At 34.2% G+C, this 13,837-nt stretch overlaps 1 protein-coding gene across 1 annotated transcript; it reads left to right on the top strand.

The window, feature by feature from the left end:
• Window positions 1-8,427: 8,427 nt before the first annotated feature.
• LOC112751262 (NADP-dependent malic enzyme) lies at window positions 8,428-13,837 on the top strand. Its single transcript, XM_025800343.3, has 19 exons — window positions 8,428-8,919; window positions 9,128-9,248; window positions 9,784-9,858; window positions 10,078-10,229; window positions 10,307-10,412; window positions 10,567-10,632; window positions 10,721-10,816; window positions 10,910-10,981; window positions 11,068-11,151; window positions 11,239-11,337; window positions 11,505-11,552; window positions 11,666-11,719; window positions 11,810-11,908; window positions 12,040-12,129; window positions 12,204-12,281; window positions 12,400-12,474; window positions 12,718-12,808; window positions 12,901-13,029; window positions 13,481-13,837. Exons 1-19 carry the CDS (start codon window positions 8,768-8,770, stop codon window positions 13,567-13,569), a joined length of 1,776 nt encoding a protein of 591 aa, XP_025656128.1. The 5' UTR covers window positions 8,428-8,767; the 3' UTR covers window positions 13,570-13,837.

Here is a 13,837-nt window from a genome sequence, read left to right on the forward strand (position 1 = left end):
TTTTTCTTTGTTGACAAACAGTCATCTCCTTCAATTGTTTATTTTCCCTCCATTGTTGAATGCAAATAGACAAAACCCTCTTTCTTTTACAATCTCCCACTTCCCTTGATGATATTCAATTTAATTATCTGGTAATACTCCTTTTATTCTCCTCAAATATGGTTTTGTAAAAATGACTTATAATAAGATGGCAATTTTAGTTATTAGAAAAATAAAATGTAATATAATTTTTAAATAAGTATAGAAAATTAACTTTTAATTAGTTAACTTTTTATTCTTTATTGACAAAATATTTTTTTAATGGTGTTTTTTAATAGGATTTAGAATTTCGAGTTTAGAATAATAATAAAAAAGAACAGTTATGCTATCCATACAAGTCTTTTTGACTTATAAGTCTTACAAGTTAGGCCAAATTCAATAGAAGCTACGATTACCTACAAAAGCGTGTTAACACACGCATTACGTTTCCAAAGCACTCCTTCACCATTATGAACGACTCTTCTTTTTCTTCGATGAAAACCACAACTGTCATTTTTTCTTTGCGTTTTTCCTCCTCCTCTTCTTCTTCCTTCTTCTTCTCCTTCTTCTTTGTGTTTCTCCTCCTTTTTCTTCGCATGTTTCATCTTCATTGTCGTGTTTCTCCTCCTTCTTGTTTTGATTTTGCAACATTATGTATTTTTTCTTCTTTGTTTGATTTTTTCTCCCAAAAAGAATTATGAGAACATGAAATAAGAATATGAAGAAGAAGCAGCAGAAGATGAGGAGAAAGAAGAGGAAGAATTTTGAATTATACAGAACTTATCAGAATAAAAATATACCGAAATATTTTTGTTTTACACCCAAATTTCTTCGTTTTACACCCAAATTTGCTGCAAATACAGAAATGAGTTGTGCTACGTATACAATAAAATCAACCACCAAAGTCAGCCACCAGTATAAAATATATACTGGAATACAAATATACATTGAAAATAAATTAAAGCACACATGTATTTATATACAAATACATTGGTGACTGATTTTAGTGGCTGATTTTAGTGTACAAATAGTATTTTTGTACAAAAAAATATTTTCTAATGCTGCATTTTCTTCTTCTTCTTCTTTTCCTTATTTCTTTTAGTTAAATGAATGTAAATTCATCCTCTTCTAAGTAATTTTGCAGCATTATGTGTTTCCTCTTCTTCTTTGTTTGATCTTTTGTTTTTATTTTTGTTAAGAGAGTAAAACAAGAAGAAACTTGAAAATATAAAACAAAAAGGAAAAGATGAATAAGAAAAAAAAGAAGAAGAAGATTGTGATGATGATGAAAAAAGAAACAACAGCAAAAGATGAGGAGAGGACGAGGAAGAGGAAGAGTTCTGAATTATGCAGAACTTATCAGAATAAAAATACACCCAAATATCTTCGTTTTACATCCAAATATCTTCGTTTTACATCCAAATATGCTGCAAACACAGAAATGAGTTATGCTACGTGTACACTAAAATCAGCCACCAAAGTCAGCCACAGTATAAAATACATACTAGAATACAAATATACATTTTTTTCCAAAGATAGTAGGTTATATTTCATTAATTATTGAGAAATGAAATACAAAGATGTCCAAAAGTAGGACAGCATAATGAAAGGTGGAGATTTTCCAAAAACACTACATTGAAGGTATTCATCCAACGGTGCGTGGTCGAAAAATGAAGAAAAATCTTAAAGAAGAAAGAATGATAAATCAAATTGAATACAACTAAGAGCTTGCCTCATGGAGATGACGACCTAAACTGGGAGTTCTTTGGATTTCACGGAGCAACTTGACAGAGCTTGCTAGAATGGCAGACGGCATTGAAGTAGAACCTTCAAAAATCAACTGGTTGCGAGCTTTCCAGCAGTTCCAACAAATGATGACAAGCAATTGAGGATTACGGTCAGCATTTTTCAGCGGGTTAAACATCTCTGTTGATACAATCTACCATGTCCAAAAGTTGTTAGGACTCTGAGGGGGAAGACAGTCACGAAGATAACTCTGAGACCATACATCTTTAATTATAGAGCAATCGATCAAACAATGAGTGACTGTTTCGGTTGCTTCATGACAGCAGGGGCATATTGGTGATATAGATGGGATGCGGTGATGAATCTGAGTAAGCACCGGAAGCCGGCCATGAAGAGCTTTCCAGATAAATAGCTTAATTTTGTGAGGCAAGTTCAACTTTCATAGATCAATCCACGGCTTTTTCTGCTGCATATAATTAGGGAAAAGCTCTAGAGGCGGATGGTAAAATAAATAGCCAATTCTGTAACCTGAAGCTGTATCATATTGCTTGGATTTGTTCAAATCCCATTGCAATTTGTCCCTACTCTGCTGAATTTTAACTGACAAAATCCTGTTTGCAACGTCTTGGGGAAATAATTCTTGAATGAGATTCTAATTCCAATTTCTATCTTCAGTAATTAGATCTTTAACTCTTGGAACTAACTCAGAAATAGCCTATCTATTTGGCATATCAAAAATTATTAAAGGATACGGAGGAGACAGCCAAGGATCCTCAAAGGTTCGGATATTCTCTCCAGTACCCACAGCCCAATTAAGACCTTTTTCAACAATCTTTCGGCCTTCCAGTATACTCCTCTATCCCCAAGAAGGTAAGACTCCAATTTCTGCCGTTATAGCATTACCATTGCTAAAGTATTTACCTCTTAGGATTTTGGATAATAAGAAAGTAGGCTGTGTTACGAGTCGCCAAAACTATTTGCCTAAAAGTGCCAGATTTTGGATTCTGAGATCTTTAAATCCAAGGCCTCCTTCTTTTCGTGGACGAGTCATAGTGTCCCAGCTAATCCAAGCCATCCGCCTTTCAGAACCTTTTTGTTCCCACCAGAACTGAGAAAGTAGAGAGTGAATTTCCGAAATTAAACCATCAGGCAACTTGAAGCAAGACAATGTATAAATAGGAATAGCTTCTCCCACTGCCTTAAGCAATACGTGTCTACCACCTGACGATAGAAGATAGCGCTTCCACCCTTGGATTCTTTTTCGAACCTTTTCTTTGATCATACTAAAAGAAGCCTTTTTTGATTTAGAGATTGTAGAAGGCAAACCAAGATATTTATCCTGAACCCCAATATGATTAATATTCATAGAGTTAGCCAGTAGTGTACGAGTAGAGGAGGGAGTGTTGTGGCTAAAGAATACAGCAGATTTATTAAGATTTACTCTCTGGCCACTGATACTTTCATAAGAATTCAATAAATGCAGGATATTTGAACATGCTTCAGGATTATCCTTACAGAATAAGATGGAATCAATAGCAAAGAGGAGGTGGTTGACCTTGGGACATCGCCTATGTATCTGAAGACCCTGAATTAGTCTGTTTTATTCTGCCTTGTGTAGCAAGAAGGAGAGACCTTCTGCACAGAAAAGAAAAAGATAGGGAGATAGAGGATCTTCTTGTCAAATACCTCTATTTGGTTTGAAGAAACCATAAGGTTGTCCTTCCACAATAACAGAATAAGAAACAGTTGTCACTAATTCTCGAATCCACATGATCCACCGGGAGTCAAAACCAAACTTCTCCAATATAAACCAAAGAAAGTGCCATTTCACCCTATCATATGCCTTACTCATATCTAATTTTAGCACCATTTCATTTTCGAGTCCCTTTTTTTTTTGTTCTTCAAGTAATGCATACACTCGTGAGCAATTAGGATATTATCAGAGATTAATCTGCCTTTAATAAAAGTACTATGCGTAGGGCTAATGAGTCTATTCATCATACCCTGAAGTCTATGTACAAATACTTTGGAGATAATCTTGTAAAAGACTGAAGATAGGCTTATTGGTCTTACCTGAGTCATATCTTTAGCATCAAAAATCTTGGGAATAAGACAGATCTGAGTGTGGTTAAAACCCTTCAAAATTCTACCCCTTGAAAAGAAGCTCTTAACTGCTCGAAACACATCACCACTAAGTATGTTCCAGAAGCTTTGAAAAAAATTTGCTGTCATACCATCATCTTCTGGAGCACTTTGATGATGAATGCTAAATGTTGCACATTTCACTTCCTCCATAGTCACTGGTCTTTGAAGCCTACGGTTCATGTGAGCTGTAACCTTAGGTTCAAAATCAGTAAACAGAGGTTTAGGATTCTCATGACAAGTGGAGGAAAAGATGTCCTTGAAATAAGATTCAGCCACAGAAGCAATACCAGCATTTGAAGTAGCCACTTCACCATCACTGCCAGTTAGTTGCCAAATTCTATTCCTTCGAGTTCGATTTCTAAATTTCTGATAGAAGAAAGTTGTATTCTGATCACCGGATTTGAGCCATTTGACTCTAGACTTATCTTTCCAATAAGATTCCTCATTTTACAATGCTTTTTCAAGTTTGTCCTCTATTTCTGAAATGATGTCGCCTCCATGAATTCCTGCTAAACAAAATTCCTCTAATTCAGACTGTAGTAAATCAATCTCCACATTCGAATTAGATCTGTGTTCTTGCTGCCATCTGACAATCTTATGCCGACAACGCTTTATTTTTTGAGCTAGGATATACATGGCTGAACCATCAATCTGTCTGTGCCAAACCTCTCTAACACTCTGCCTTATTTCATCATTGGAACAACATCTTTCTTGGAATTTAAATCGGTGTTTAGATCTCTCAGTTCTCGAATTAGAGTCTAAGAGAAGAGGGGAGTGATCCAAGCCTGATTCTGACAGTCTAAGAACCGTTGCATTAGGATAGAGTTGCTGCCAATCAACTCCTACCAGGAATCGGTCCAGTCTTTCCTGTATCAACTCATCACCCCTCCGTCTATTCGACCAAGTGAATGGTCTTCCGACCATAATAATATCAATCAGAGAATTATCATCAATAAAACTGTTAAAGGTTTCGATAGAAGAAGGAAATTTAGCATCCCCACCTGCTTTCTCCAATTGATTAGAAATGACATTAAAATCACCCATTAACACAACCTTACCATCGAACTGTTGGGTGACTGAAGTTAATTCAGCAAACTGAGCCATTCTATGTTGATCATTTGAACTGAGATAAACACCTAGAACACCATAGGGATCATTAGAACCAGCTATCAGAACTGATGCAGCAATGAAGAATCTACCATGCTGTAAAATCTGAACAGTGCAACCATCCCTCCATGCCATTGCCAAACCCCCTGATAATCCATCCGGATCCACAATAAACCATTCCTTGAAACCACAAGATCTTAGTTTTCCTTCAACTTGTCGAGATTGATTTTTTGTTTCACAGATAAAACCAACCTCGGGGGAGTAGAATTTGCAAATCCCTTTAAGATTGTGGATTGTCAAGGGTCTCCCCAAACCCCGACAATTCCACGAGAGCAGTTTCATATTTTTTGGGTGCCACTTGAAGGCTGGCACCCTCCACCGTCATAGCATCAGAGACAATATCATTGAGACAAATTTTCTTTGAAATATCTTTAGTACCATTACCTCCACTCCTCCGTTTGAAACCTATCACAGACTTTCTGGAAAGTTGTTTCAGGTTTGGCTTTTTGTTCTCCTTTTTAAGCTTGGATATGACGTTGTTATTGTGTTGGACATTATTCATGGGATAGGATATCTCCAATAAAGCATTAGAAGAAGAATTAGTATCAGTAGTCGTACCTGTGTTTTCTGATTCACCCTCATTTTCTGCTCTAGAACCCGAATTGGCAGCAGTTTTTTCATTATTCTATTTTTTCTGATCATCTTGCACACTCATTTTTGAGAAACTATCAAAAAGCCAAGCAGGTGGAGATTTTTTCTTTGATTGAGTTGGAATAGAACCATCCCGAGGTTGGTTAGGATTGAAGGAAGCTCTCTTTTCAGTTAAACGCCTATCGACTTGATCTGCCTTAAGCCATTCACCAACTCTATCTTTCTTGATATTGTTTTAGGCAGAATCATCAATAAAATATTGGCAGTTCTTAGATTCATGCCCCAATTTTGCACAATAAGTACAGAACACACCTATACGTTCATAGCGTACTCCAATTTTCAGCATTTTCTGATTAAGATCAAGCAATTTCAGTGTATCCCTCACTCTTTTATCACCGTTCAGTTTCACTTTAGCCTTCACTATGTGTGTATCTTTGCCTCTAACTTCAAATAGAGCAACATCTTCAATTTGACCAAGTCTCCCACCCAATTTTTGGCCAACTTCAAGTGTTTTGTATTGTTCAGACAATCCCCAAAATTGTGCCCATACAGGAAAAGAAGAGATGTGATTATCCTCCATGTTTATTGACTGCTTCCATCTGCGAACATGAATAACAAAACTATTGAATAACCAAGGTGAACCCCTCTCAATTCGAGTCACATCAGAGTCATTCTCAAAGAAAAATTGAAACTGGTTCCTGGATTTTTCGACTACTCTGAATTCTTCTGGTTTATTCCATATTGCATAGAGAGCTCCTTCTATGGTACCTACAGAAAAGATCCGATCTGAGAAAATTCTTTCGAACAGGCTTGAATTCTTTCAGAAACATCTTCATAAGCTAAAACGATTAAGTCATCCTCCTGATCACTATCAATATGAGGGTTCTGAATCTCTGATTTGTTGCTCATGGTGTAGAGAAAAACAGAATTGATATTTAATAATTTTAGAGAGAAATAAGATATATGGAATGAGTGAATTAGAAAACGGAATGAATTAAAAGAGGAATGAATTGGGAGAGAAAACGAAAATTAGGGAACTAAGTGGAAAATAAATTAAGAGAAGAAAGTAGAAGAAGATAGAAAAGACTTTGACGAAGAAAAGACAAAAAAAGGTGTAACCATGGAGGCGGCGCAGTGAAACCCTAGCAGAGCGTGAACGAACTCATGGGGCGCTAGATGAGGAGTACGTACTCCCGCAAATTTTTTCACTTGCATACGTTTAGATTGAATACAAATATACATTGAAAATAAATTAAAGCACACATGTATTTATACACAAATACATTTGTGGTTGATTTTAGTGCCTGATTTTAGTGTACAAATAGCATTTTTGTATAGAAAAATATTTCCTCTAATGCTGCATTTTTTTCTTCTTCTTCTTTTCCTTATTTTTTTCTTTCTTTTAGTTAAATGAATGTAAGTTCATCCTCTTCCAAGTAATTTTGCAGCATTATGTGTTTCTTCTTCTACTTTGTTTGATTATTTTGTTTTATTTTTGTTAAGAAAGTAAAACAAGAAGAAACTTGAGAAGGTAAAACAAAAAGGAAAAGATGAATAAGGAAAAAAAGAAGAAGATGGTGATGATGATGAAAAAAAAAAACAGCAGCAGAAGATGAGGAAGAGAAAGATGAAGAGTTTTGAATTATGCAAAACTTATTAAAATAAAAATACACCCAAATATCTTCATTTTACACCAAAATATCTTCATGTTACACTCAAATTTGCTACAAATATAGAAAAATATTTTTTCGAATGCTGTATTTTTTTCTTCTGAATTGAACCACACCTCAGCCACTTGATTGGATTAAAAACAATAATCAATTTCGTTCTGCTTCAATTGATAATCTGAACTTGAATTATTAATTATATTCAACAATGAGATAACTGATGGTGGAGGAGAAAGAGAAAAAGAAAGGAAGAGAAGAAAATCCAATAAAAAAAGAAGGAGGAAGAGGAGGAGGAAGAGGTGATATTGATGACGACGATAACGAAAAATACGAAGAACGAAGAAGAAGAAGAACGTAGAAGAACATGCAGTAACATGAAGAAGAAGAAGAAAAAGAACGTGCACACGTTGATTGAAAAATATGTTATGGAGACGCATGAAACATACGTAATATAAGAGGCGCGTTTTATGGATAAGTGAATTTCAGGATTTGCAAGACTTGTATAGCAAAAAGAGTTGTATGTGAAAATTAATTCAAAAAATAATTTAAAACAGTTAATTGATATTAATAATTAACCAATTAAAAAAAAACATGTTGGCAATGACTTATTTCATAATTGGTATGTTTGTTGAGATTCATGTACAAAATTTCTATACTGGCAGTCAAAACAATTAGAGAGATGCAAATTGAAAGACCTTGAAAAATCTTATAAGCAATGGCTTTAATGTAGATCAAATAGAATTATGAAATCATATATGAAATGTGTAATATTCTGCTATGACTCGTGCATTGTATAACTCGTTTAGTTTTCAAGGTTTTGTATACTTAATTAAACAAAAGATAGAGTAATATATCAATTATGTTATGTGTATACCAAAATCAGCCACTAAAGCTAGTCACCAAAGTCAGTTATCACTATAAAATATATATTAAAATAAATTAAACTACACATATATTTATATACAAATATATTAGTAGCTGATTTTGGTATACGAATAACATTTTTGATAATATATATATACCAAAAAACAACAAAAGTTAGTACAATAACAAATAATTATCAAAAGACTATCTCCACTATCATATAAAATAATGCAAAAGCAACAAAAAAAAGGGGAAAAAAGATGATTAATCTATTAAGGTAACAAAAGTACTACCAGCATGTTATACACACTATATATCTCACTCACATGGTTACATGTTTCTTTTTCAAATAAAAAAACGACACTAACAAAACAAACACAACCACTTGTTGAATTTTCTTCCCCCTTGACTTTGATCACCAAGCCATGATTGATTTTCATTGTGGTGCAGTCTTGTCACTATAAAAGCGTTGTGATTACAATCAGTGAAACATTGCCATTGTTTTAGAGAGCAAAAAGAAATATCTCAACCTTTTTTTTTTTTGTGTGGTTGGAAGAAGATCATTATTCATGGAGAGTACACTGAAGGCCTTGAGAGAGGGTGAGTCAGTGCTTGATCTCAGCCCAAGATCCACCGTTAGCGGCGGCGTTGAGGATGTCTACGGCGAGGATCGTGCCACCGAGGACCAGCTTGTCACCCCATGGTCTTTCTCAGTAGCCAGGTCAGTCTCAAAAAACGGTTATTAACTAACTTTGTATGCTTTCTCTGCTTTTTTTATTTTACCTTCATAGCTTCTATTATTAGTTATAAACATAGCACAATTTATAAGTCTTACTAATAGTTGCATGAATGAATGCAAGTTTTTTATTTTGATTCTTAGTTAGCTAATAACTATTCCTTTTTTAATTATTTGTGATATGAAATTATAGTGGATACACTTTGCTGAGGGATCCACAATACAACAAAGGACTTGCTTTCACTGAGAAAGAGAGGGATGCACATTATCTCCGTGGACTCTTACCCCCTACAGTTATCTCCCAGCAACTTCAGGTTTGAATTCAATCATCAATATATAAGGATTAATTACTCTATTAGTTATTATAGTTTTATCATATTTTCAATTAAATTTTTATAATTTAAATATTTATAATTGAGTATTTATAATAAATAAAACTTTCAATTAAGTCCTTTTAACTATATTTTTTTTAAAAATATATAATTTTTTTAAATATTAATTTTTGTGTTTGATATAAGATGAATTAGTAATATTTTTAAAAAAATATTCTAGACTCATTTTGTTTTCCTAAAAAATAGCAATTATAAATATTAAATTACAAAATTTTATTTAATATAAAAATTAAATTATAAATTTTTAAATTATAAAAATCTAATTAAAAATTCAGTACAACTGTACAAACTGAGTGAGTTACAATGATCACTGCATGCAACACTGCTTAATTTGTTTTGAAATACAAGTCTTATATAACTTAAATTTTCTAAGGTGGTTAGTGTACACTTTTACTCTTTCCTTTTCTCTTTTTTTATTTTTTTTTTATTTTATTATTTCTTCTACTTTTGATCACAGGAGAAACAGCTGATGAACAACATCAGACAATATCAGGTTCCTTTGCAAAAATACATGGCTATGATGGAACTTCAGGCAGGTTTTTCAACTCATCATGTTAAAATTACACAGCATGAGATAGTATATTTGTGGTTTTAACTTTTAAGTTCATGCTATTAAGGTTGTTTCCTGGGATGAATGAAAGTGATATATAATTGCAAATATTTGATACTGAAAGCACTACTTAAGAAAGACCAAATGAAAACTTGAATCTTATTATTGAACTGACAAAAAAAAAAAATCTTCATGTTGCAGGAAACAAATGAAAGGCTGTTTTACAAGCTTCTTGTTGACAATGTAGAGGAACTGCTCCCAATTGTGTATACTCCCACCGTCGGCGAGGCTTGCCAGAAATATGGGAGCATCTTCAAGCGTCCTCAGGGTCTTTACATAAGTTTGAAAGAGAAGTATATTTCTTTCTTGTATGCAACTTTGTACTGTGTTTGATTCAGTATCATCATAAGAGCTTTTGGCTTTCTTTCAGGGGCAAGATCCTTGAGGTACTGAAAAATTGGCCTGAGAGGAGTATTCAAGTTATTGTTGTCACAGATGGCGAGCGAATTTTAGGACTCGGAGACCTTGGATGTCAGGTATTTCGTTCCTTGATTTACTATAACTACTAGACTCCTATCTGAAGCTGTTACTTTTTAGTATATAGATACATTAATTCAATGAAAATATGATGTATAGTAAAATAGGTAACTTAGGCTTCATATAGTTTATGTAAGATGTGTTTCATTTCAGGGAATGGGAATTCCTGTTGGAAAATTGGCTTTGTACACAGCACTAGGAGGGCTTCGTCCATCAGCAGTATGCATTTTCAATCTTCTACTAACTTTTTTCTTCTCATTATACCATTGTATATGTCTCATTTCCTCTGTTTGTGTTCTATGGTTAGTGTTTGCCTATCACAATTGATGTTGGGACAAACAATGAGAATTTGCTGAACGACGAGTTTTACATCGGACTTCGACAGAAAAGAACCACTGGGCAGGTTGGTGTAATTACATACATGCCTTGATATCTGCATATCACTTTCATTTGCATTGATATGAAGTGATTTTGATGATATCTGGTTTCTATATAGGAATATTCTGAACTTCTGAGTGAGTTCATGGCTGCTGTAAAGCAAAACTATGGCGAAAAAGTTCTTGTGCAGGTTGTGAATTTTAAACAAGTTTTTATGATGTTATGAACCTGAATCACTCAATTGAGTTTCTGTTACCTTAAATGTTTTTTCTGCAGTTTGAAGATTTTGCAAATCACAATGCTTTCGAGTTGCTTGCGAAATACGGCACATCTCATCTAGTCTTCAATGATGATATTCAGGTACTATAAGTAGCATCTTAGCATCTATACCATGAAGATTGTTCGGTTCAAAATTTCAAATCATGAATGTTTTATAATCTATCTCAGGGGACTGCATCTGTTGTTCTTGCCGGGGTCGTGGCAGCATTGAAGCTGATTGGTGGAACTTTGGCCGACCACACTTTCCTGTTCCTCGGTGCCGGCGAGGTAACAAATTGACAATCATAAAAGCTTGCTTGGTGTCTTTTGGGGGGGGGGGGGGGGAGAGTGAAAACAGATACTATTTCTATTTTCTATTTTTAAAATCCCTTTTATATATGTATATATTTGCACTTGACAAGTTAATTCATCTCGTGTTTTTGCCATGATTTCAGGCAGGAACTGGAATAGCAGAACTTATAGCTCTTGAGATGTCAAAGCAGGTGATAATAATAATAAAGACTTCAATCTTCATTGCTGACACAGTAGTCTTATATTGATTTATGGAGTGAATTTTAAATTACAATCTATGGAGCTATTCTATTTCTTTGTGCAGACAAAGAAACCGATAGAGGAAACTCGCAAGAAGATATGGCTTGTAGACTCAAAGGTAGTTGAAAAACCATGATAATACTCTACTTTTTAGTTTAATTTTCCTTCTTTAATAACAAACTGTTTCATTTCTTTTTCTCTTTTTCAGGGATTAATTGTTGGTTCGAGACAGAACTCGCTTCAACACTTCAAGAAGCCTTGGGCTCATGATCATGAGCCAGTTGGAACTCTCTTAGAAGCTGTTAAGGTATCGGAATATGCCTGTTAAAAATGTTACCAAAATCAATTTGGTCTAACATTGTAAGGCCTCATTAGATCAGGCAATAAAATGATTGTGTAAAACAAATGTCTCTAACCTTGATTGGTTCACATGTTCAGGTAATCAAGCCTACAGTTTTGATTGGATCATCAGGAGTTGGAAAAACATTCACAAAGGAAGTAATTGAAGCTGTGTCTTCAATCAACGAAGTAAAACTCTTTTTCCCTCCCTCTCATATACAATCTTATTTAGCAATTGAGTCTCTATCATACTTGGCCTGCAGAAACCTCTTGTTATGGCCCTCTCGAATCCAACTTCGCAATCCGAGTGCACAGCCGAAGAGGCTTACCAATGGAGTGAGGTAAAAACAAAATGATTCCTGATTTATAACCACATCTATCCGTTTCTTATGTGGTTGAAACTTGAAAGCCCTTTACTTCAATGTCTAGTCTTAATTCTTTGATTCTTCTTCTACACAGGGCCGTGCGATTTTTGCTAGTGGGAGTCCATTTGATCCTTTTGAGTACAAAGGAAAAGTTTACTACTCCGGCCAGGTGTTGAATTGGTGAAAACCCACGTCCTGTTGTTTTCACGTGAAGTTGTTAGTTGAAAATCGTCAAATAATTTAATATGTTTGTCTAAATTGTCATCTAACAGTTTTGAACTATCAACTTCACATGAAAATAACTGCATCTAAGTCCTCACCTTTGAATTCTGCAATCCTCTTCCTCTTGGTTAAACAACACAACATAACATAGCATCATATCTGATTCAATTCTTGGGTTTTGTCAAATTAGGCCAACAATGCTTACATCTTCCCTGGCTTTGGTTTGGGGTTGGTGATCTCCGGAGCGATCCGAGTACATGATGATATGCTTCTGGCAGCATGTAAGTAGTAGTCATGTTGAAAAGAATGAATGGTTAAGGATCAAATCATGTGAAATAATTTGATGATGAATGATTAACATTCTTGTATTCAGCGGAAGCGTTGGCTAAACTAGTGGCAGAGGAGGACTACAAGAAGGGTTTGATTTACCCGCCATTTTCTAACATAAGAACAATTTCGGCTAATATAGCTGCAAATGTTGCGGCCAAGGCATATGAACTAGGTATGCCTTCAAAAAAAAAAAAAGAACACTCTTATTATTCATGCCTCATTTCACTTCAATATCTAATTAACTATAAACCGAGTTAACCAAAAATCGATCACTTACTTGAAAATAGGTGAACCAATTTTTTTTTTTTCTGGTGACTGAAAATAGGTGAACCAATTGAATCAACAAACTATGATATGACAGAAAAATCAGTTATCTTATCTATATAGAATATATATTAAAATACAATTAAACAATATATATATTTATACATAAATACATAATGATTGATTTTTTATATACACAGTATTTTTATTACAATATTTTTTTTTAGGAAAAGTTAGTTTTAAAAATAAATGTAAGAATACTTTAGTTAAATTTGTAAACTTTTGATAAATTCACCAATTCAAATACCGATTTGGTTTTTAGAATTTTATTAATTATTAATAAGTCGTTGTTTTAATAGGGTTGGCAACACGCCTTCCTCGTCCTGAGAATCTTGTGAAGTATGCAGAGAGCTGCATGTATACCCCAACATACCGCAACTACAGGTGATCATGGCCCAAGTTACTATATATTGACCTTGGTGGTAAGAATCACAAATATTAATTAATTAATAAACATAATATGTCTGGCTATATGTGTTGTTTGATGTAGCTTAAGCAAGAGTAAGGGTTTGTATGGTTTTAGCATGAAGTCATGAACAAATAAGTGCCTTGTATTCTTGGTTACATATCCTTGTTTCATCTCATGTAATGTAACGTCAATGCAAATTGCAAAATATATAATATATAAATCTTGTGCTTATGCAAGAATTTCTCCA

Source organism: Arachis hypogaea, chromosome 15 (assembly GCF_003086295.3).
Source record: "Arachis hypogaea cultivar Tifrunner chromosome 15, arahy.Tifrunner.gnm2.J5K5, whole genome shotgun sequence".
NCBI classification, from domain to species: Eukaryota; Viridiplantae; Streptophyta; class Magnoliopsida; order Fabales; family Fabaceae; genus Arachis; species Arachis hypogaea.